The following is a 24,373-nucleotide window of genomic DNA, read 5'->3' as shown; positions in this document are numbered from 1 at the left end:
TCACAGAGGTCACAAAAATTCATTTATTTTGCAGTTCAACAGAACACAGCACAGTTCAACTGAGTGCACAGAACAACAACGACAACACTTCTGTTTGATTGCAGATAAAACAATAAAAATTGTTAAAATATTTATCAGAAATCTCATAAACCTGGTAGCACTAAGGAACAATTATAAAAACAACACTTAATCGCATTAAAAGCTCGATAAAATGCTTTTTAAACCCTTCTCGTGAAATGATCTCTCACAAAACACCGCTTTGTATTTATGATGCTGTTGAACACGAAGTTTCCAGTCTGGCTTTAAGATGGGACGAGTCCGATCAGGAGGCTCAGCGCTGCTTCGCTGCTTCCATGTTACAAAGGCAGATGTATTTCTTCATAGTTGGAGCCACGAAATATGAAGATGTCACCATAAGGCTCATCCTGCTCCACACGCAGCTTCCTGGCAGATAAAGATGCTACCCACCAACACAACACACACACACATAAACGGTCACTGAAGCACAGAAAAGATCTCATGTTTTTAAAGCAAATTACTTTTCCATGAATGTACACAAGTCACCAGTATGTTTGTTCATCAGTTCATTCCTAAAGCTTCCACTAGTGACACTGTTTGTTATTTCAACCTTTATAAACTGAAGGTCACGGGCCAGGGACCGCCACAGCCTTGGCGCTGTACCATTAATACAATTTTAACATGAGTGACATGACAGTTCGATGATAAGTGAAAGTGCCTGCTTACCCAGAAGCCGCTGAAAAACATTGCTGACAGTTTTGCGGTTGACCTCGGGCGGCAAGAGGGACTGAAAAAGCAGAGGCTCTACTTCACCTTCGGCCAATTCTGGCAGCAACCTGGCAACAAACAAACCACATTCCTGTCTCCAAATCGAACTCAAACATCGGGAGACACTAAAGAGAGAGTCGTCTCTGTTTTTCTGCTGGTTATTACCGAGGTGACTCCGCGGCTACTCTCCCAGGCAACTCGTCCGACACCTCTGGGATGTCCCTCAGTGTAGAAATAGACCTGGAGAGAGTGGACCTGCCAAATGATGGGTGCACATGAGTGTGATCGCTCACACACACACACCTGCACATCAACACACACAGAGATCTTCTTTGATATTTACTTACCCTTCGGATAGATATAAGGGGGAGATCTCTCGAGACACCTCTCTCTGGTCACTGCCCTCCAGTGGCAGTGCACCCTGGGCTGGATGTATACATGCATTTTAAAATGAATGCATCTTATCGTATTTTAAAAGCCATTAGTGTTACACGCCTGACCTGACCTCTGACCTCAGGCTCACCCCATGTGAATGCACAGAAGGTTTTAGCTTGTGCCAAATAAATCTGCAATGCTAACACACTGAGGACAAAATGTTACATCCAGTTAAGCTAAAACACACACACACACACACACACACACAAACCTGCTAATTTAAACCTAAAATTGTGAATTTCTACCTTTAATTCAAAGACTGTATACAAAGATGGACGTAACTATTTTTATGACACTCAGTAGTTATTCAGGTCATGTTGAAGCCTCAGCCCCTTGCTAATTACTAACCGTGGCGGATGGCTTGGAGCCTGGTTCTGCAGGAGGTTTCTTCCTGTTAAAAGGGAGTTTTTCCTTCCCACTGTTGCCAAGTGCTTGCTCATAGCGGGTCATTTGATTATTGTGGGTGTTTCTTGTTTATTTGTTTAACAAAGTTGGGTAGCTTACAGTATAAAGCACCTTGTGAGACAGTTGTTGTGAACTGGTGCTTTAAATAAAACTGAGTGTAACTGAATGTTTGTGATTTGTGGTGTGTTGAACTCATGTGTGATTAGCGAGTGGGTTGGGTGAGTGATTTAAAATTCACGACACTGCACACAGTAGCAGCATGCAAGGTAATTGGTGCTTGAGATCTTAAACCCTTCAGGAAAGTGTTTACTAAGATATCAGGATAGTGCAACTTATGGTGTCGCCCCCTGCTGGTCATGACTTCATCACTAGCTTTAGGTTTTAGAACTGGAATCTACATCCATCTTTGTATACCGGTGATAATCTTTGATAATCTTACCTGAAATATCAAGCATCTCTGATTCTGCCATTTCTCTGAGGACCTGCTTCACGCAAAGACACAAGTAATGAGTTAACAACTGTGAGTGTTTTTCCATCTCCTGCATTAAAAGCCTTTGCAGACATCCCTGCCAATCGCTGCCCACGTAACAAAACGCTTTTCCACACCTCTCTTTCGGGAACCTCGAGCATCTCACGCTCTCTCTCCCTTTCAGAATCAGTGGATTCGGGGCCTCGCTCCCCAACTTGCAGGTCCGAGCCCGAGAGGGGTGTGACGGTTGCACTCTGTCTCCATAGAAACTGAACCTCTTCAGGCAAGACTGCAGGGGAAAATAGCTTCGTGGTTTATTTTTGAAAAGGTTACTTGAGTCACACCATTAATAGAGCTGCAGCGGCCGCTGAATATAAGAAGTGAGGGGAATAAATAGAATTCAAGGTTCCACGTGAAGCTTTTACTGCAACAATTTAGAGGAGCCAGCATTAAAAATATTAGCAGTTAGATTATTAGAAGCCTGTAATTAGAAAAGAAAGGAGCTCGCAGCATAGTCCATGGCCATACTAGAAAACCAACAGTGCACAGCTCTACCTGATTTCCATCTAATGAGTAAGGTATAAAGGGGGGTGAGATTTAAACAGATGTTTCTGGGGTGACGAGAGGATGCTTCGCTCTATTTTTAGCAGCTGTGATACTGACAGGTGCAGGGCTTGTTGAAGAGATCAGCAGCAGGAAGGATCCTTTGAAAGGAAAGCGGGGCGAGGAGTGGTCGCCTCGTCTCGGTCAAAGAGTCGTCGATCTGTCGCTGCACATCGTCCTGGGAGAGCTGCGTCACCGGGTCAAAGAAGATCAGCTGCCTGCTTCTCCTCTTCCTCTTCTTCTTCTCTGGTGAAGCCACATCCTGGGGGCGAGGGAAATAGATTGACTAAAGGGGACCAGAGATTTGTAAGTTGTAGCTAATTTGCTATTTCATCTAGGGTTTGAGAGTAACGAAATTTCTATTCTCTGTATGTCCTGTACATGTGGCAGAATTGACAAATAAAGTTGACTTTGACTTGACTTTGACTAATGTCTTGTTTTTATGTTATGACTTAGTAAAAGAGGGTTAGGGAGATTTTTCAAAAGGGGGTGGGGGTAGCAAGCCTACAAAATATTCCTCCAGTTGGTGTTAATCTTCCACCAGAATGGAAAGCTCTCAGGGAAGCTTCACCCTCAGTTTTAAGACATTTCTATACCTATTCAAGACCTAAACAAAGCAAAACAGTAACTTTCCCTTTAAAACTAGAACTGTAATCTCTGAATAACTGATTCCAAAGATTTCAGCTGGTGACTATGGACTCTATACAGTCTCAGCAAAGTATCATACGCAAGCCACTTTATTAAGTACAGCCATTTAACTTCTTTTTAACACAAACATCTAATCAAATGGAAGCAACTTTGCATATTTAGAATTGGAAGCATTTATGATTCCAGGTTGGGACTGCCTAAAGACAGCACTCCACTGCTGAAACCTGGGATCTTCAGTCTAAAGCTCTCCCAACTGAGCTATTTCAGCATGTTTGGGTAAGTAGGTACAGATAATGAACAAAAAGACGTGCTGAAGTTCAATCTCAACATCAGAAAGAGGAAGAAGAGAGAGATTTAGGTGTTTTTGCCACAAAACCATCCGTAGGGTTTAAAGTGGGATGGTCAGAAAAGTAGTGATTTAATGTGGAAGATATTTTTTTGCACGCTTTGGGCCCCTCAGAGCCTGAGCATCGTCTAAACACCGCAGCCTACGTCAGTATTGCTGCTATGTCCATTACTTTACAACCACTGTGTGCCCATCCTGCTTCCAGCAAGATAACAAAGCTGAAATCACCTTTTTTTTTAACATGACAATGGGTTTACATCTCAGTCAAACAGAGCACCGTTGGGATGTGGTGAAACAGGAGATTCACATTGTGGATGTGCAGCCATCAAATCTGCAGCAACCGAGTGATGCTATCATGTCAATCTGGACAAACTTGATTCATTATTTATTATCATTGCTAGCTGCACATATAATCTTACATGTTTGACCTTCTTAAATAGTACTGGCAGTAATGAGAGCATCACAGGGTCTACAGATTGGTGTGCGTGGGAGGGGTAAAGATACTTAATGTTCGTCTGTTAGGGCAAAACCGTTTATAGCTCTTTCTGTTTTTGTTAAATACATTAAATATTTCTGTCATTTAAGTAAAACCCACAAAAGCCAGCACCTCCAACTCCAGACTTCTTAGACGCCTTTCACGTTCCTTTGCTGCAGAGGGCGGAGCAGGCAGGCCGGGCACAGAGACGGGAGTGAGCTGGTCTGAGGGGGGCTTCTCTGCGGGCAGGCCTGGCTCTTCCTGAGGCAACAAAATAGCCTCCTCACTGGAAAGAGTAGTGGGCTGCAACCTGACACATGTAAAAACACACTAAGTGGATCACTGTTTGTCTGTCATGGTATTTTCTGTTTACATAAGTGTCTCTAAGTTACTCTAGAGTGGATCCTGTGAGCTCCTTTGCTCCGTGTTTCTCCAGGTCGCCCTCTCGTTCCTCCCGTTCCACCTCTTTTTCTTGTTCCCCTGCTGCCACCTTTTCTCCCGGTATCTCCAAATCTCCTGTTAGAAAAGATTATAGAGTATGTTATGTCCCATTCTACGTTTTTCTTTTCTTGAAAATGCAAAATCACAGAAGCTTTTTGCTACACACCTTCTGGAAAGTGATCTGTTTGTGCCAGCAGGAAGTCAATAGTATCTGGATGGTCATCAACCAGCTCTGCACCCTCAAACTAGCAGTGAAATAAGGCAGATGATGAGCAGAGATATTACACTGAAGATCTGTTTCCTTTTTACTCCCCTACCTCTGTAACGGGGATACCAACAGGCTCCGCCTCTCTCAGAGTGATGGCCTCTGGAGACACGGTTATACCTGCGAAAACAGAGTCGTGAATACACATTAATATAAAAGTCAGCATCAACTCCACAGAGGCCAGCAGAAGCTATGACTAATCATGTTTAAATTAAAGTGCTCTCCTCTGCTGAGTGAAATTTAGCTGCACAACCCTTCCTGACTCTGAGGCATCACTTTCTGCAAATTAAGTGTTTGAAGGCACTCTGCTCCGCTCTGCTTTGACCTGTCGTTTTCTTTCTGCTCCTCATGTCTGGCTGGATTTGCAGTGTGAGCTCATGCAGGGACGTGCGCATGCTGCACATCCCTGAACACATTTCTACAGAAAAATAAGCCATGTGAGCAGATATTATTTGTACAACTAGTGCAGGTGTATCTGCTTAAAGTGCAAAAGGTTCCTGCTTCTATAGGAATTAAGAAGATAAGTAGGCGCTGCTAAATAAACTTGATTTGATTAACAATATTCGTGCCAAAGATGAAATAAGATGCAATAGTGATTAAAAAAGCTTTCTGCTCCTTATTTTGGTGTATCTGTATACAGAACTCAATCTGACAGAAATGGTCCTTAAGAAAGACCAACCCTTGGCAACAGCCTATACCTAGGAGGGGTTTTAGGTATGTAAGTAAGTAAGTAAGTAAGTAAGTAAGTAAGTAAGTAAGGGACCTTGAGAGAGCTGCGCACAAATAAATCCCCACAAACCTTCATGAACTACTTCGTAAAGAGGAGTTGGCCAAAATTCCTCCACAACAGGGAAAGTGATTTCTTCAAGCTGTTGCTGCTAAACGTGGTTCAACAAGCTGCTGAATCATGTCGTGTACTTACCTTTGCGCTCAATGTTTCTACATTTAGGCTTTTTGTTAAATTAATTATGACAAGATGAAATGTGACACGTGTCGTTCATTTGAGGCTGTATTTAAATGATTTTAAGACCTGCTAAGGTCATTTTTTAGTATGACTTGACACATAAAAAGGAAAGAAAACTAGTACACTTTTTCAATTCGGCGACTTTAACACATCCTACCGTTTTCCAGTGCAGCAGCTGGACTGATCAGTTCAGGATGCTCAGGAGAAGCTTCTCTCAGATACTCCCAACTCATCTAAGAATCAATACAGCCAGAGAACTCTTAGTTTATGAACTAATAAGATGATTTGCAGCTCAACTTTCACTTATTAACTGCTGCTATTTAGTTGCGACCTGTATTAGTGTACTGGGGCTGGGCATGGCATCCTGCAGCTGCATCACTCCAAAAAAAGGGTCAGGAGCTCCGTCTGTCTCCTCCAGCAGAGTCAGGACATCTGGCAGGACCAGAGATGGTCTGGAAAACAACAGGAAGCTCAGTGCCAGGAAACAGCTGTTACTTTGAGATTGAACATGAAGGTAAATATGCTGAGCATAATTTCTCACCTGCTGTGGTCATCCATATCAATTTTCTGTGAGGTTCTCTGTTTGACCAGCTGTCCCACAATGGACTGAAGTTCCTCTGAAAGGACAACAAATGAATCAACATCAGGATCAATTATGTCTCTCCTTCCTTCAGTGTGTAAATGCCTCCTTACCCAGAAGAATAGCACACTGCCGGTGGTAGACCACAACGACACCATACTGAAGTTGGGAGGACAGGTAGAGGGAGAATCGGGGTCGGGGCAGACCTGGACAAGGTGGTGCGACCCGCTCCAGCACGTAGTTTATGATGTCGTCGCTGGATGAGCATTAACTTCATTTTAATATGCAAGCAAGCTAAAAATGTGAGAAAGTGACTCAAATTACTTCTTACCAGGTGCTTCTAACGTTGATTTTCAGGAAATCCCGGCGGGGAACCTTGATGCCTTTCGTAGCTGCCAGCCTGAAATGGGCACAGGGGATTAATGATGACTCATGTTTTATTTTACTGAAGATGGAAATCAAGATTAAAAGCTAAAGAACGAATAAATAATGTATAATCTTTTAAACTGTGACAGAAAAGAACCAAAGACAGTCTGTGGTTGGGAAAAGTTTATGGTACCATTAACACGCGATTCACCTCCCCGTCCACTCGCTGTTGTGCTCCATTTTTAGAGTAAAACTTAGCAAGTATCAGCTAAAAATACCAATAGATTCTCATAGTTTTGACACCCTTTGATAGTCATTGTTGCATTTGGGCATTTTCGCTTTTGTCACATTTCTTGTTTGAAAATATTCAAAATATTTTCAGTCAGTGAAAGGTCTGGTCTGCAGGGAGGCCAGTCCAGCACCTGAACTCTTCTACTATGAAGTCATCCTGCTGGAATAGATGCAGTATCTGGCTCATCATTATCATTGTCTTGCTGAAATATACAAGGATTTCCCAGAAAAAAAAGCCTCATCTGGATGGGAGCGTATGTTGCTCCATAGGTAGCAACATACGCCATATGGCAGCATTCCCATCAGACATGCAGACTTTTCAACTGAGCACTGATATGAATGGTCCCTCTCCTCTTCAGTCCAGAGGATGCTCCATATATGTTTTTTAATAATTTGTGGCTGGCACACTGAACTGTGTTGAACTTAAATGTTTCTGAGCCCTGCAGTGATTTGTTTTTGGCAGACTCACATGTTTTTCATGTAGCACCGCCTGATGGCCAGAAGATCACAAGCATCCAGTTTTAATTTCCAGCCCGTTCCCGCCTTGTGCACAGAGATTTCTCCAGATTCTCTGAATCTTTTAAATTTTATATACTGTAGATGATGAATTATTCAAAGACTTTGCAATTTTCATTGAAAAACATTACTCTGAAATCCCAGAAAGTTGATTCTATTCATCTGGACGTAATGTTTTCAGTGGGAGAAATGTTTCATCACTCATCCAAGGGACTTCTTCAAACCTTACGAACATCTTATAATTCTGTGATTGCAGCCATTCTCCAACTCTCTGTGAATGATACTCATGGCTGTTGATTAATGGTCATGCATCAAAATGTTACTCTGAAATTGTTCCACAATTTTGCAGATGCATTTTTTTCCAGATTGATGAATCTGTCTATTTAAGATGCTGTTTTAATGCTCAGTTACGTTACTCTGCTCCGCTGCCAATTAAGTGAGTTGCAAAATGTTCCTCCACCTGTCTCCCCCTCCAGTCCAGCATCTTCCAGATATGTTGCTAACAAAAATTCAAACTGAGCTAATATTTCACATGATTAAAAATGTCTCAGTCGAAACATCTCATGTGTTTTCTATGTTCTACAGAGAGTAAAATATGGGGGTTTTAAAATTTGCAAATCACTCCATTGTTGTTTTTATTTTCATTTTACAGCCGCACAGGTCAGTGAATTCTTAAGTGTACTTAGGACAAATGTACTTTTTTTTTTAAAAAAGTACACATTTGTGTATGAAAAATGATTGACACATTAACAATTTACCAGTTTTTTACCCTTTAATAGATGCAGTTTCATTTGCTTTTCAGCTAAAAACTGATCGAAATGACTTTGATTATCATATATTTTTTTCACGGTTTTAAAAATGTCTGAAAATACCTTGAATAAATACAAAGATGGGAATGCCCTCATTTTACGATGTATGTAGCCTTTGATCTCTCAATCTTCAAAGCTAGCGTCTTTCATAAACAAGGCTTCAAATACTTTAAACTTGATGTTTATGTTTGCTTAACGTCAGCTGCACCTGCACCGTGCGATCTTTTTTTTTTTTTTTTAACACATTTAAATATACATATGGACTCAGAGGCAGAATGTGAGTTTTACATGCATAAAAATGTTGGTAAAATGTATGTAAAATTGATAAACTCCCCCCAAAACTAACACACAGTGCACCGGTTATTTTCCTTGTGAGGAAGTACATACATTTAATTACTTTAACGGGTCGACAGAAACATGCTTCTGTTAGGCTTTTATAGACTAAAATATTAATATGTTTAACCACTTAAAATGTACTTAAACACCCTGTTTTCTCTGGGTAAAGGAAGACTGGAACATAAAACGTAACCATCAGCGAGTCTGAATGTTTACTTCAGGGGTTTGTGCACATTAGCAACATTTTCCCCCCAGATTTAAGTATATTTATGATTAGAAACTAGTCTAAAATACCCATTTTCCTATTAAACGTAATGATTTTTAAAACATCTTATCAATAATGTTAGCTGACATGAAACGGCCTAATTAGCCTACTGCAAGCACTGTGGAGTACATCTATGTGTCGATTTTAACCAGGTTTTTACTCACCAGATGGTAGAAAAGCATCCTGTGTGACGCTTTAAAACTGTGGGATAGTAAAACATTTCAGCAAATTTTTTGATAAATCAGTTAATTAGCGGATAAAATCCGATAGATCACAGCTTCCGATCTACATCAGAGCTGATTCTCTCCACTGTGAGATATGAATGTTGTTTGTTTATTCTTCTGAGACAGGTGGTTGGTCAGTGCTGCTGTGAGAAATGACAACACTTGTATGATTTGCTGGTCACTCTGAGCGCTTGAAGTAACATTTAAAGAGAAATAGGCACACAAATGTTAAAGCTCGATTAAATAAAATATCAATACATTATTAAAAACGAACAAAAGGTCATAATACAGTTATTTTATTGTGAAGGGTTTGTTTCAATTCAGGACCTTTGGTTAGTTTCACAGAGAGGACATTTTATTGAGATGTAGAGGAACAATAAAATCAAGGCAGTAGTAATAAAATGTAAAATTTGAATTAAAAAACAAAACAAAACACACAACTCAAACCCCTCCAAAAAAAGAACAAATAAAAACTCAGGGTACATTGTTGAGAGGGTTCCTTAGTTTAACTACAGGTAATGGAGGTCCCTGTGGATCACAGCAGTCTTCCTCGGCACTCGGTGGAGCCGCAGCAGCAGAGCAGGACCTTACCCTCCACGCTGCCCACCTCGTAGTTATAGTCCCAGGTCAGCTCTGTGCCGGCCCGGATCCTCCTGCACGACGACACAAACGGTGATGTCAGTGCAAGAACAAAACGTTAAGATGTTGTTAGGTACATATTCATTAACGCAAATGTCTAATCAGCCAATCACATGGCAGCAACTCAATTCATTTAGGCTTGTAGATACAGTTGAGACAACATGCTGATGTTCAGACTGAGCATGGCACGGTTCTTGTTGCCAGCTGTGTTGGTTTGAGTGTTTCAGAAACTGCTGATCTTCTGAGTCATCAGATATTGATCTATTAGAGAAACTGTGTGATGCTATCATGTCAATATGGACCAGAATCTCTGAGGAATGTCTCCAGCATCTCGTTGTCATGAAGAATTAAAGCTGTTTTGAAGGGCAAAAGGGCAGAGCAACCTGCCCTTTTACCTTACAAAGGGCAAAGGGGAGCAAGGTGAAGTGGCCAGATGAGTCTTCATTGTACGTTCTAGCCTTGAAACTAATAGTGAGAGTGGTCGACTGCTTGTTACAGAGTTCCCAGTCTAATGCCTCTCTCTTTCCCTGCACACACTGAGCCACAAGTGCTGTTTAGGCAGGTGGCATAAATCCAGTCCATTGCTGATAGGAACACCTTTCCGCAACTGTAAAACTATTCCTGTATGATCCGATGGCAGGCCTAACAATGACACAGCAGCGCCACCCTAAGGTTGCATTCACACAGAAAACAACACAGCATCTGTTTTTCCACTCAAAACTCCAGCCTGTTTAACAGAAAGCAAACATTCAGAGTAGTGCAGTCTCAGTGTTAGACATGATTAAATAATATAATTAATAAAAAAAACTCATCAAGATAGTTATGGATGATGGCCTCTCGCCCTGTAAGAGAGAAATCCCCTAAAATAAAACGGCACATATGTTGAACTTTACTCAACTTTAAACACACCTTCCTGTCAGTTTATTTGTAAGGATAAAGACAAGAATTCTACTGTTTTGCAGGCATGTTCAAGTACAGAAAATCTTGGATAATCTTTTCCTCTGTTTCAAAACTCACTTGCTGGCAAAGAAGGCAACCCAGGGAAACCTCAAGTCATGCGTGTCTACAAACACATTCTGGACGAAAAGGTTCGGACTGCAGCTGTGCTGTAACACAAACAGAGAGCAGAGGTGACGACGTCAGAGGAAAGTAATCAGAGCGGCGCTCAAGTAACATAAAACGATCACACAGCAGCAGATTCATACGTTGAGATAACGTCCGAGGTTTCCTTCCAACTTGGCATCAATGATGTAACAGGACTCTTCCCCATCAAAGAACTGGCGGGTGTTTTTAGTGGGAGTGTTGTCTCCGCCTCCTCCCGTCTGCCCCTGCTGTCCTCCTTTACCTCCTCCCGGCCCTCCACCTCCAGGCACGCCTGTTTTTACCATCATCCCGTGGCTGTTTTTCAGGGCGATGCCACGAGTAGATTTCACAGCCACCTGCTTTTTAGTCACACCTGATCCAGATGTAAGAAAAGAGAAAACCAGTGGAAAGTTACGATAAGTGTGATGACAAACAAAAGCAATTCAAGCTAAGATAAATCTTTACTGTCATTGTACAGATCAGAGTGCTACATCTGATAATGCGTTAAGACCAGTTAAAACAATGAAACCGACAACCGACTCTTTACCTGGCGTTGCTTTCTCTTTGTCCTTGTTGTCATCGGATCCTGAGCTGATGGTCTGAACATCGTCACTGTCAGACAAAGTCATCACATCCTGCTTCTTCACCACTTCAGGCTTCACTGGACTGCAAGAGATAAAAAATGAAAGTCATCTCAACAGAAATGCTTTCCAGCAAAATGAGCTCAAGCACAAACGTGTGGAAGCAAACACGGTCTAAACACCAGTGTAAGCATGTTAGTGTGAAATCCAAACAAACCTCTTGTTATCTCCAGGTTCCTACGAAGAAAATAGAAAAGGAAGGGTTATTAATAATCACGCAACATGTTCATGAAGAAAAAGAGCCACCTTTTACCATTCAGCCTTTTCCTGTACTAAGATGAAAGTAGGACTACAGCTTTATTTCTGTGTATTCTGTATATTTCCAACATTACGTTGTCTTTAATAACCTTTTTAAGCCCCTGGCTCGTTAGCCAGGAAGCCACTTTGCTTTTTCCCGTCTCCTCTGGCATAGATGGTGGCTTGTCATCATCTGTTCCTCTGGCTGAGATGCTCATTCCATCTTTACTATCTTGACTCCCTGAGGCAGAGGAGGAGAGAGACAAGTGTAAAAATACAACACAGAAATCTTTCTGACAGAATTAATGAGGAAACACTGCAGGAAGTGAGGCCGAAAAGCTTAAATGTGTTTCATACAATCCGTACAAAGGTCGTCCCTAACTCCCACTGTGTGGGACACTTCCCACTTAACCAAAACTACACTCACATACACTATAATGCCAAAAGTATTCAAACAGTCATCCAAATCTTTGAAGTAAGGTGCACCAATCACTTTCATGACCACAGATGTGTAAAATCAAACACCTAGGCATGCAGACTGCTTCTCGGAATATTTGTGGGTCGCTCTCCTGAGCTCACTGAATTCCAGCGTGGTACTGTGATAAGATGATACCTTTACAAGTCCGCTCATGAAATTTTCTCACAACTAAATATCCACAGTCGCTTGTTAGTGGATTTATAGCAAAGCGGAAGTGATTGGGAATGACAGCAACACAGAGCGGGGTCAGCGAATGCTGAAATTCTTAGTCCGCAGAGGTCCGCAACTTTCTCCATAGTCAGTCACTACAGACCTCCAAACTTCATGTGGCCTTCAGGTTCGCTCAAGAACAGTTCGTAGAGAGCTTTATGGACGGGTTTCCATGGCCCGAGCAGCCGCATTAAAGCCTTACGTCATATCCATGGGAATACAACACAGAAATCTTTCTGACAGAATTAATGAGGAAACACTGCAGGAAGTGAGGCCGAAAAGGCCTCACTTCCAACATTAAAATATTAAATCCTATAGATTAGGTATTGGACGTCCCTCAAGCTCATGTGTGCGGCAGAAGAGTGAATACTTTTGCCAGTATAGTGTATGCATTATAAGAATAACATAAGAAAACACTGTTGATTACTCCATCTCTAAGAAAAAAAAAAAAAGACCCAAAACATAAAAAGCATTAAGTCACTGACAAATCTTCATAACGAAGCACACATACACAAACTCCTCATCTATCTAATGTGAACTGTCCTTTGTGTGAAACCCGTTACACTACAAAGATGCAGCTGGCTCACCTTCCTTGTTGCCTTTGACCTGCCCACGTGTGGTGTAACTCCTCCACACCGAGCTGGAGCTGTAGTAGCTGTCCTTCACAAACGTGTCATCTGAACTGTCGCTTTCATCTTCACTCTTAGACTCTTTGTCCTCATCCTCATTGCTGTCGCCTGACGAGCTCGAGCTTTGGGCTGTAAGAAAAAAAGAAATGTGAGAAATTATATGGAGAATAAGAAGCTCAACACCGCTTTGATCTCTCGTGTTTGGATTTAGACTTACTCTTCTTAGCTGGTCGCCCCACAGGGTTAGCTGACACTAAAGCAGAGGGCTGGATTTTTATCCTGGATACGTCCACGCCGCTTCCCTCGCTGTCTGAACAGTGAGCCTCGCTCTCATAGCCCTCCTTAAAGTTCTCCACACTCTCTATGTGGTCCAGGTTAGCAAAATACTCATCACCCATCTCAAGACCTTCTTTGTCAGCAAAGTCATCTGTCAGGATTTTACCTGGTGAAGCGGCAGGAAAAAAGGCAAATAATTAAGTCCTCTTGCAATAAAGTCATCACCTGAATTTAAAGTACGCTGCCTCACCAGCATAAATGCACACAAATGAGCCTTTAGCTACATCATCCAGACATCTGATTCCCCAGCCTTTGTTCTGGGTCTTGAAGAGTTGGAGACGGACCTGCAGGCCGTGCTGCACCAGCCGGTTGGTGCACATCTGAGCGTTACATTTGCATCTTTTATTACACTCATAGATCCTGAGAGAGAGAACGGGTAACAAGAAGAAAGAAGAGATAAGTGCCTCTGAAGAAAGACGGCCCAATAAACTCAACAGTAATTATGGTCTCGTGAGGTACTAAGGGGAATGAGGGTTCAGTATTGTTGTTCAGTGTCTCACCCTGTGGGCAGGCACTCCTCCAATCGTTTGTACGAATATCCTGCGTTTGGGTTGATCTGTCCCCCCGGTGTACAACCTGTAGCCTGAAGGGTCAGCTGGTGGCAGGAGCATTTGGATCTGTAATTATGTGATAACAGGTATTAAAACTCAAAGACACATCCTCAGAGCTCTAGAAGTGGGAAAAATATGAAAAAGAGAAAGAAAGAAAAAGCTGCTTCACTAACTTGTCCTGACAGCCGTCGGTGCAATCGCAGCCGACAAGGAAGTCTGCACTGGTGTTGATAAACACGCCATCTTCAGGAATACGCTCTTTACCTTAAAGAGAGGACAACATGATCTATTAGCCTGTCATTACAAAGTAACTTTGCATTAATGTGGTGTCGGAGTCATTTTTAAAAATGAATTTTCACATTAACAGTACTCTTCACATTAAGTCTTAGTATGAGCTGCTGAGTTATTGACTTCAAAAGAAAATCACAGTCGAAAAAGTGAACATCACATCATATAATATCACAAGAAATCATAAAGTTTTCCTAAAGGGTTTTTATCCACATATTATGCATAATTTATTCATTTTTTGTTAACCTGTAGTGTATTTCACATCGTGGTTCACTTTTTTGTGAAAAACTTAACACAACAGATGAATCAATAGCGACTAGAACCACCTTTATCAGCAATAACTTGTTGCTTCTTGTTTTTCTATGACGTCATCAGTCCCTGACATCTATGTGGAAGAATTTTGGCCCACTCATGTTTCCAGTATTGCTTCAGTTCTTTGAGGTTTGCCTGTATTTCACTGCGACACAGCATCACTGCTTGTTGTTTTTCTTTTTCAGCCATTCTGTTGCAGATTTGTTCCTGTACTTGGGATCATCTGCATCAGAACAGTGATAGCCTTTTCGCTCTTACCCTATGGGAGCAGTAAGTGCATACTTAAGTTTTCATACGACACTATGCATTCTGTGAAAACTTGTGCTTTACTCGACTTAGATTTTCAGTAACCCTGTTAACAGTATACTGTAATGAGAATGTAGGGTGTCATAATGAATGAAAATTGATGTTATAACCAAGTTAAAAAATGACTTTGTTGGTGTTGTGTCTTGGCTCATATGTCATCATCTCATATGTACACCTACTACTTTCCAAGACCACTGAAAATGCTCTGTTAGTTGCCATTTAAAACAAAGATTTGTCCTTAAACCCAAAATCCCACCCTCAACAGAAAAACAGTCTCTGTCCCTTTATTATGATTTCAGTGTTGTTCTTACTGTAAGTTACTTCAGGAGCAGAGCTGTTATCAATCTCATTGACACAGGAAAGTGGAATATCCTCCTTTCCTGCCGTGATGTCTGGAATGTAATAAAAGGGCCTTTGTGGCTGGAAGGGACGATCGACGAGCACGTAGGGGTCCAGGCAAAACATCTCTAAGAATATAAAGTCACAGTTCGTCTGGAAGAGGTACTGCTGGATCTCGGCCATGTTACGCAAGCAAAGTCCACACGGAGCCTTGTAGATGACGTGGAAAGACATCTGAGGAGTGGACATGCAAAAGGTAAGGGTTACCTATAAATACAAAAAAAAAAGAAATACATTTGAAAGTCGTCAATCATGTTGATGTTCCTTATCACCTTGCGGTTGACTTTGCGCCGTCCCGTCATGCGTCTGAAGTCATACAGCAAAGGTGTGAGGAGCGGGTTCTTCCCTCTGTGCATGCTTGTTGTTGCGGGCCGGACGCGCTTCAGACAGGCAGGCTGACATGTGTGCGCCAGATAGAAGATGCGGTCGGTCGGGGCGCGATACGCCGGCTGGTGTGGGACCTGGGCCACTGCGTGGGGAATAGCAGCAGGGACTGTAGTCAGCGGGGTCATTTGTCTCTGATACGTTTGTGTAAACGTGGGCGCCACAGGGTTTGGGGCATTCAGCGCTCTTCCACTGTGGATTGACAGGCAAACAGGGAAAAGACAGAGAGTGAAGTTAATGCTTTCTGTGCTGAAAAACATGGCTAGTTTAATGAACACAAGGTGAACTCACCCTGAGAGGTTGCTGTTAGTGGATGTAAGAGACTGCGTGACTTTAGAGGCATGTGTGCCGCCCACCCCAGGAACAAATGGAGAAGTACTCTTTCGGGCCATCTGATGTTTATTCCTTCAAGTCAGTGAACAGGGGGAAAAATGCACAAATAGTCAGTTAAAGGAAAAAACAATCCAACCCCTCTGCATTTCTATACTTTGATTCTTAATATTAGCTGCTTCTTAAGGGATGATGTTTAAAGGTTCAGATGAGTTACACGGGCAGAGCTGTGTAACTCATCTGAACCTTTAAACATCATCCCTTAATAAGCAGCTAGCCCATCTAGGTTAAGCCATCACAGTTCACAGGTTACTGGCTGTAAAACGATTAAAGTGACCTGGATAGGTGAAAATTCATTAGGCATTCAATGTGTTTTACTAACAAGTTTTAATAAAATCTGATCAATATTTTAGGAGGAGAAGCAATTCTTGGGAGTTTGCATATGCTCATCAGTCCTTCAGCTGTTCTTTAGGTCAATTTATTTGCTGCAAACTTTTAAACCTTTATCTTTCACTTTAAAACTCCAGACTCATGATGTCCCAACACGTATTCGAACATAGCTGACCAGACAGCGATTGCTCTATGATGTTTGGTATGGAGATGTGAGGGCAGATTTACGAGAAATTTAATTACAAAAAAAGCACAACTTTTATAAATTATCTGTAAAACTAACCACACCTACAAGCACAATTTGGGGATTGTGTTTGCCATTTTACCCCCTTTAGTAAATTTGGCCCATGGAGAATAAAATTAGGGTCATTATTTTTTGTAGGAAATGATTCAAATAATGTAAAATAATAATAATAATAACAATAACTACTATCCTTATATTATGGTAGTCATTTAAATGGTGGTATCTTGGACTCTCTTGGGTTCATTATATCTGTTTTCTAGTTTTTCTTTCCACCCTATCTCTGGGAGGAAACCCACACAGAAAGACACCGACCAATCAGGAGGCTCAAACCACAAACCTTGTTGACATGATGTGACAGTACCACCTCGCCCACCTGCTGATAATCCTGTTAATCTAAAAAGATTTGTGTTCTCTTTTGAGCTCAAGTACAAATACATAAATCTAATCCCATGCTGACTGAGGAAGCGAGTCACACCATGTAACAATCCCACCCACACATTTCTTTTCATTTAGAAACATGTCACATCATGTTGGTGAAATAAAAACCTCATTAAAATCTGCAACATTGCAATCAGCAAATAAAACGCTTTGTAAAATATTATAAATCTAATAAAATGGAATTGTTATCTCACATGAATTAAGAGTTTCTCGGCTTCTTATTATACGTTTTACTTACTTTACAAGATTCTTGTTTTAATTCAAACTGGCATGAAGCTCCAACTCTAAATTTCCCTCAACTTTTACTTTTTTTGAGCCGAATAAAGCCGACATGTTTATAAGCATCACTCACTGTGGCAGAGGCTGTGGAGGAAGCGCGGGCTGAGGGCTTTGTTGAGGTTGCAGCGGCTGTGGGCGCTGCTGAAGCTGTGCTGTTGGTGAACTCTGGCTGGTCGAGGGCTGCGGCGCTTTGACCGGAGACGCTCCAACATGCCCGTCACTGGTGTACTGAACTACTGGGCCTTTGCTCCTCAACGCCCCTGCAGACAGAAAAATGGAACAAGTCGAATTAGAAAGAAGCACAAACAGAAAATCGCAAGTGAGTGGTGAACGCTTGGGTTTTTACCCATGTTAGGTCTTGTCCTCTGCTGGCCAGCTAGCTTCTTCTCCTGGGTGTTGGCTGTGGTCATCTTCAGATTGAACATCGGCTCCAGCCTGGTGGAGCCTCTGTAGATCCACTCACTCCTCTTATCATCCTGTCAACAGCGGGCAACACAGACAGTTTAGCCTCCCAGCTGCTAAGGTGTCTGGTGACTTTTTAATCAAGGACTCAAACGGTGTAGTTTTCATTTGTAAATCCATAAGGAGGCGTGCCATGATACACCTCTATTCACAATAATGGCAATAATTAATTTGTAATTATTAGCAAATGTCATTTTTATCATCGTTTACATGTTGAAAGGTTGAATGCCGTATGCAGCTGAAGAAAAAAGAAGCCGACTGCCTCACGGACTAAGCTGAACTTTAGTCAAAATTAAATTGAAAGTAGTGTGCGTTTTAGGCTGATGCATTTTATCTAGTAGCAAAGTTTTAATTAGAAGAATTCAAACTCAAATATTTCACTGCAGAGTAATTAAATGGGGGATTTAACCATTTATCCCTTTTATTAATCTGATCTTATCTTATACATCATTACATTTTGCAAGTCCATGCAGATTTGTTTTGGCCAAATATTGCTCATAAATGGCTCTTTGGAGAAAACTCTCCGCTATCATAGAATTAGGCCTGTGCCAGCCTATATTGCTCTGGCAAGTATGATTTACAGGCAACTTTGCACTATGCACAAGCAAACATCCTCTTAGGTAAATTAAGTAGGGTAGTAAAGTATATAGATTTTTTAATGCAGAGATGGGTCATTGCAAGTGAGATGTGAGAGAATTTGGATGCATTTGTTTTTTTATCTAGTTTCTGTGCTGTGTGACTTATTGTTTCCATTGACTACGAGTCAGGAATAAAGATTGATTGATCATTGACTAAATCAGTGCTATTTATAGTGCAAACATACCAAGAAGAGGATCTTCACCAAGCTGCCATCCACCTCCTCCACTTTGCTCTTCCACCACGTTCCCTCCCACTCTGTCTTGATTATCTGGCCAACCTTTAGGAGAACCATTGGCCTGCTGGGATATGCAGTTATGTATTCCTCGATAAAATCTCGACATGATGCATCCTCTATGTCCTCCCAAGTATGCCTTACTGTAAAAACCAGAACAAAAACTCTTAAAAATCAAATATTCCAGTAAGTGCTACTTATTTTCTCTTTTAGATAAACAAAAAAATTTGAGAGAAGGGCTCTTACATGGTCGGCAAACTGGGTAGAGCTCAGGCAGCGTCACATATGAAGCATACCCATCATCAAAGAAGATCAGAAACCTGAAACATGTGCAAAGGCCTTTATAAAGAAACCCAGGCAATCAGCACCCCACAGCTCTTCAGATTTTTGACCATCTAACCCACCTCATGCGGTTCTTGTTGTTGGGCATCTCTGCTACTATTCCAGCATAGAGCCACACCAGGTTTCCATCCTTATACTTGGCGACTACACGAGCACCAACGTACAGACTCTCCAGGGTGGGGTTATAGTCAAAAGCCACATGATTTCCAGACAGCAGACTCTTGCCTTTATCAAACTTGACTTTATACTTGAATGTACCATTTCCTGAAGACAGACAGAGGGTGTGGAGCATTAAAGACAAAGCAGACACAGCCCATGGAGTAAGAACCTGGCAGAAAAGGAAAATGATAACACACCAACTGGGTTGATAGCAACGAGGGTGCCTTTGTGCCACGTCTTGGTGCGCTTCTTTCCCAGAATGCTCATCCAGATTCTGAGCTCATCTTCTGGCATTTTGGGGTTTGGTTGGCCTGCAGACTGAGATGCTTGAGATATAAACACGGCAGGTGGTGAGCTGTGGCTACCTAAAGGGCAGAAGAGCAAAACACATTAGAATCAGTATTTCAACAAAAGCCTGAAGAACGCAGCAGCACTTCAGTGTGTTTACCTGACTGAGTTGAGGGCGGTACTGGGGAACGGAGCAATGCCGCACTGAGTGGTGGCTTGCTGACCATTTGGACCAATTTCTGCACCTGCTGGGAGGTTTTCTGCAGCACTGTGGAAGTTTCCTTTACCTGGCATTAGAAATAAAAAAGACACTTTAGCTTAAAATGGGGCTTTGGGGGATGGTGCGTGTGAGCACGACTGGTAATGTCTATTGAAGGAAAAGTTTTTTTCTTGTCAGTTTGATAAACAAAAATGTATTTTAAGTCTGGCTAAAACTCCACTTAATATGTGGAACTATATTTTTTTTTAACCACTGTCCAGGTGATTTTCTTTTCCCAAAGTTGTTCACGTGCAGGAAAATCTCTGGTCCTGTCCGAGGTGTACTCTACCTCTTGCCTAATAACAGATCAGACAGGCTGTCCTAGAAGCTCTTTTTCTAGTTAAAAAATAAAAAATTAGTGACAAGCTATGAAGGAAATTGTTTCGGTTAATCTGGATTAAATCCAGCAAGAGAGACAGTGTTTTGCTTTTCTCAGAGGCTTTATTGGTCACGTCCACCAATCCATTTGTTAGATGTCAGGAAAAACTGAACCAGCTAAGAGCTATCAATCAGCAAAATGAAAATAATTCAACCGATCAACTCTCCTCAAACAGACAGATATAACAGATCAATACAGCAATGCTCTCACCACTGGATCTTTGACTGGAGTTAGAGGCTTCTTCGGCGGAACCACTGAAAATGAAGGATGGAAGAAAAACAAATAATTATTAGGCATAATCACTCCATTACATACATGCATATTCATAACTAAACAGCCCGACTTACAACAGCCAACAGCAATAACGTCATCGTCGTCGTCATCGTCTATCTCGATGACTTCAGAGGACAACATGGCTCCGCCTCCCTCGTCCTCCGAGCTGCTCTCTCGGTAGACGAGGCCGTTCTTTCGGTAAGTTGCCTTCACCAGTTTCTCACACTCCAGTACAGACCTGAGGAAGAGGAGGGAGGAAAGAAGTGAGCGGAAAGTGTAGAAGAGTTCGTTTGTAGACCAATAAAGACACAGCGTTTGATGAAAATAAAAGAAATATCTTAATTCCCGCTCACTGGTTGGCATCACGGAGAAGCTTCTCTGTCCGAGCCTCCTCCTCCTCTTTCTGCTCAACCCATTCCTTCAGTTCTGACAACTGAGTCTTTTTCTTCTGCACAATCTCGCTCTTCTCCACAGCTTCTTCAATCCATTTCTTCAGCTCGTCCAAAGAAACACCCAACTCTTCCTCCAGACTGGAGTCCCAGCCGTCCACCTCCATTCTGAGAAAGGAGCACAGAAACATGTCGGTGTGTATTTATTACTCCTTCTTCCAAAGATTCCTTTACATTTGCCCGTTAACGTTCTCTCGCACACAGCGTAGGATTTTTCAAGACTGACATTGATATTTGGTGATAAAAACTAGAATATTCTGATATTTCAGCTGATATGTTGCTTTTTTTCTTTCAGACACATGACACATAACAAATACTGAGGAAATTCGCTTATGTGTAGTTAATCATTTACTTGTGCAACAAAAATTGAGTTTCCATATGTAACTATTACATTACTGAGTTTGTAATGTGCTGTTTTTCATGATCACGCCTATAAAGTACCACATTTATCACATCAACACACACACAAACAGTAACCACCAGTGCATCTCTGATCCTCCGTCTCTATCAGCACTCAGGTGCTCTTTGAGGCGAGTCCAGCTGTGCCTGGGAAATTTGTGTCAACCAAACAGTAATACTGTAACTGCACAGAAAGTCATGAATGAAATTTAAATTCACTGTGTTACTACACACCAAAGGCCCTGACTGACACCTTAAACTTGATACAGAAGAGAATAACACTGTGAGGAGGTGAAACTGATCATCCTCTTGTGTGGAGAAAACCACATACACACAAACTGTCAAGAGGAACTACTCCAACAGTCAACACGGTACCGAGGAAGTTAAAGAGACACCTGGAAACCTGAGATCCTTCTGAGAGAAACTTTGCCTACTGTAAAGTGTTGGCTCCAATTCAGACTGACCAGGAAAGTTTGTTGGATTGTGAGGAAGTGTCTGATAAGGATACACATGTAAGCTATAAGCTAATGGAGCTGAAATCACAGCCAAAGCTCATAACTCCAGGTAACATAAATGCTGTTTTCTGCAGATATGAGCTGGTGTGCATGCTTGTGCAGTGCATGTTTGCAGCATTCGCTTCACCTTAGCATACAGAAGCCTACATGTTCCTCTGTGGCGAAGACAGAACAATTAAAAACATCAGCGAGAAGCAAATTTTAAAACTGATTTGACGGTGCAGTTGATGCTGGGCATGCTCACATGAGTTGAAAATGCGACTATAACATGTCACGGCTGGCTTTGTTTATATGCTACTTCAAATTAGAACCTACTGTTCGGATAAAAGCAGCAAAGAAAGAAGCAGTTTGTAGTAATAGCACATGTAATTATTTTAAAGTTAAATGTTTAATCGCCAGTTTAAATGATTATACAGCAGCTGCATAAGTGAATACACTAAGCTGCTACTGGATAGCATGCAGGGAGATGCACTGAATTAAAAATCCACTTAAATGATTTCAATTATTTCCAGTTTTACCCTAGCCTTGCTGCTGACCGTCAAAACTGCATTTGCGTTTTATTCAGTTGCAGAGGAGCTGAGAGAAGCCACACAAGAGCAGGACACACGGGAGCGCAGGCTAGCTCGTTAGCCTAGCATAGAAAATGTCTCATCTGCTGAATAAGTGAAGCCTGCGACTGGAAAAACCAACAAACTTGCGTGCCGTGAAGCTGCAGTCAAAGAAACGCCTGCGCCTACGTGTAAAATTTCTCTCAGAAACAGGACTCACCCTTCAACGGTTTCCATCCTCTTGGCTCGCAAATATTTGGCTAACTAGCCAATGCTACCGGCTAGCTACAATGGGGAGTGCATGCTTTGTTTGTCAGGGAAACCGAGGTAGGCGGTGTTAGCTCGCTTGATACGTTCGGGTCAAACCCGCCCAAACGGGTTACCCAGGTTTAAGAAAAGTGCAGTCCGGCACACGGGACGCAGAGAGATATCCCTCCTCCAAGATCCCATAAAAATATGAAACAAAGAACGGATTTATTTAGGACAACAGTTATATTTTCAATCGTTGCCTGGTTTTTGTGTTTCTCTTTACATAAATACAGACATTTCCATCATGAATATATACTGAATAGGGCACGAAATTGACCAGAAACTACGAAAATGAAGGGTCACTGAGTTGAAATTTCCTGGGGAGGACCACAAAACTCCCAGAGGCCTTCTTTTCATCATGATAAAAAAAAAAATCTGCTCCAAAAGTCCTAAAACAAACAAACAAAAAATCAAGCCATTGTAACGTTTTTATTTAATGAATAAAATTGCATCATCGTTTTAGTATAAGTGCAGTCAAGCTTTACAAACACTGCATGTGTGATTCAGCTAACTGTGTGAATGTGCACAGAAATTGCTTTAGACAACGATCTCATGGAGTGTTTCCATGCAGGAACTTTGAAATGTTTTAATTACGTCAGGTCACTTTATTAGGTATGCTGGTTAGACTGCTAAATAACCCAGATATCACACAATAATATGGTCAAGATGCAGAAGTTCAAACTGAGCATCAAATGGAGAAGAAAGGTCACAACATGAAAGCATGTGTTCTATCAACAGTGTAGGCTGCTGCTGGTGGTGTAATGGGGTGGGGGATATTTTCTTGGCACACTTTGTGCCCCTTAGTATTAACGGAGCATAGTTTGTATACCACAGCCTACCTGGGTCTTGCCGATTCCTTTGTGACTGCAGTATACCCAATTTTCCAATGGCTGTTTTCAGCAGGATAACACACCATATCACAAAGTTGACAGTGAGTTCACTGCACTCAAATGACTCAAATAGTCACCAGATCTCAGTCCAATAGAGATGTGATGAAATGGGAGACTCGCCTCATTGATTTGCAGTAAACAAATCTGGATCAGCAGCAACTGTGCGATGCTATCACATTAATATGGATAAAAATTTAGAGTAATGTTTCCAGCACCTTGTTGAATCTATGCCATGAAAAATTAAGGTAGATCTGAAGACAAAAGAGGGTCCAACCCAACCCAGTAGTAGCAAGGTGTACCTAATAAGGTGTCTGGTGAGTGCAAAGCAATTATATAATTAACTTTGGACTGTTAGAATGAGTTAGTCTCTCCTGACAGGATCACTGGGTGTGAATTCCTGTATTTGAAAGAGTGGCTGGAAGCGGCAAAGCATCACTGTAACACAAACTAAACGAAAGGAAACAAAAACAATAAACTTGTGAAAAATATTAAAAACCTAGAATTTTAAAGGTTGGCTTTAACAGATTGTGAAGTCAGTTTGTGAAATACATCCGGAAGGCTATGTGAGCTGAATATTCACATCATGTTTATTATAAAAACCACTGTGGACAAAGAGAAGCTTTTCAGTTTTTCTTCCACATAGACACCATCATCGACTTACTGACACCTGCTACAAGCTAACTTACTTCCACAATTTCTTCAATAATAAGTCGTTTGCACGAGAGTTTGCGCAAACAGCTCAAAAACATCGTGTGGCAGAATTTGGGGAATGAACTGAACATCTGTTTTGCATTGAGAACATCTGCGCTCTATTATCGTGGAAGGGAGGGGA

The 24,373-nt window shown here is 41.6% G+C and overlaps 2 protein-coding genes across 3 annotated transcripts; both read right to left on the bottom strand.

Annotated features, from left to right (window-relative positions):
• Positions 1-39: 39 nt before the first annotated feature.
• Positions 40-9,404, bottom strand: LOC309717405 (meiotic recombination protein REC8 homolog). Of its 2 annotated transcripts, none has more exons than XM_082551946.1 (17): positions 9,165-9,404; positions 6,749-6,817; positions 6,531-6,673; positions 6,379-6,454; positions 6,169-6,289; positions 5,995-6,070; positions 4,926-4,993; positions 4,775-4,853; positions 4,560-4,683; positions 4,300-4,477; positions 2,759-2,960; positions 2,233-2,384; positions 2,066-2,111; positions 1,134-1,212; positions 952-1,041; positions 745-854; positions 40-460 (listed from the first exon to the last, which is right to left on the bottom strand). In XM_082551946.1, the coding sequence occupies exons 1-17, from the start codon at positions 9,218-9,220 to the stop codon at positions 357-359; spliced, it is 1,773 nt and encodes a 590-aa protein (XP_082408072.1). In that variant the 5' UTR covers positions 9,221-9,404; the 3' UTR covers positions 40-356. The 2 variants fall into 2 exon arrangements, with proteins under 2 accessions (XP_082408072.1, XP_082408073.1); XM_082551947.1 differs by having other exon boundaries at positions 2,066-2,108.
• A 100-nt stretch (positions 9,405-9,504) lies between these two features.
• setdb1b (SET domain bifurcated histone lysine methyltransferase 1b) lies at positions 9,505-22,799 on the bottom strand. The gene is made up of 25 exons (XM_082551945.1): positions 22,563-22,799; positions 20,785-20,988; positions 20,506-20,669; positions 20,369-20,412; positions 19,681-19,807; positions 19,430-19,597; positions 19,136-19,337; positions 18,978-19,051; positions 18,684-18,874; positions 17,745-17,874; positions 17,472-17,658; positions 16,009-16,122; positions 15,606-15,909; positions 15,246-15,507; positions 14,202-14,292; positions 13,978-14,094; positions 13,668-13,837; positions 13,359-13,583; positions 13,100-13,270; positions 11,935-12,065; positions 11,745-11,764; positions 11,494-11,612; positions 11,069-11,319; positions 10,881-10,969; positions 9,505-9,877 (listed from the first exon to the last, which is right to left on the bottom strand). Exons 1-25 carry the CDS (start codon positions 22,577-22,579, stop codon positions 9,760-9,762), a joined length of 3,690 nt encoding a protein of 1,229 aa, XP_082408071.1. The 5' UTR covers positions 22,580-22,799; the 3' UTR covers positions 9,505-9,759.
• Between the last annotated feature and the right edge of the window lie 1,574 nt (positions 22,800-24,373).

The sequence above is a fragment of the Aulonocara stuartgranti genome, assembly GCF_965226115.1.
Source record: "Aulonocara stuartgranti genome assembly, chromosome: 11".
Lineage (NCBI taxonomy): Eukaryota > Metazoa > Chordata > Actinopteri > Cichliformes > Cichlidae > Aulonocara > Aulonocara stuartgranti.
This window is presented reverse-complemented; position numbering and strand designations above follow the sequence as displayed.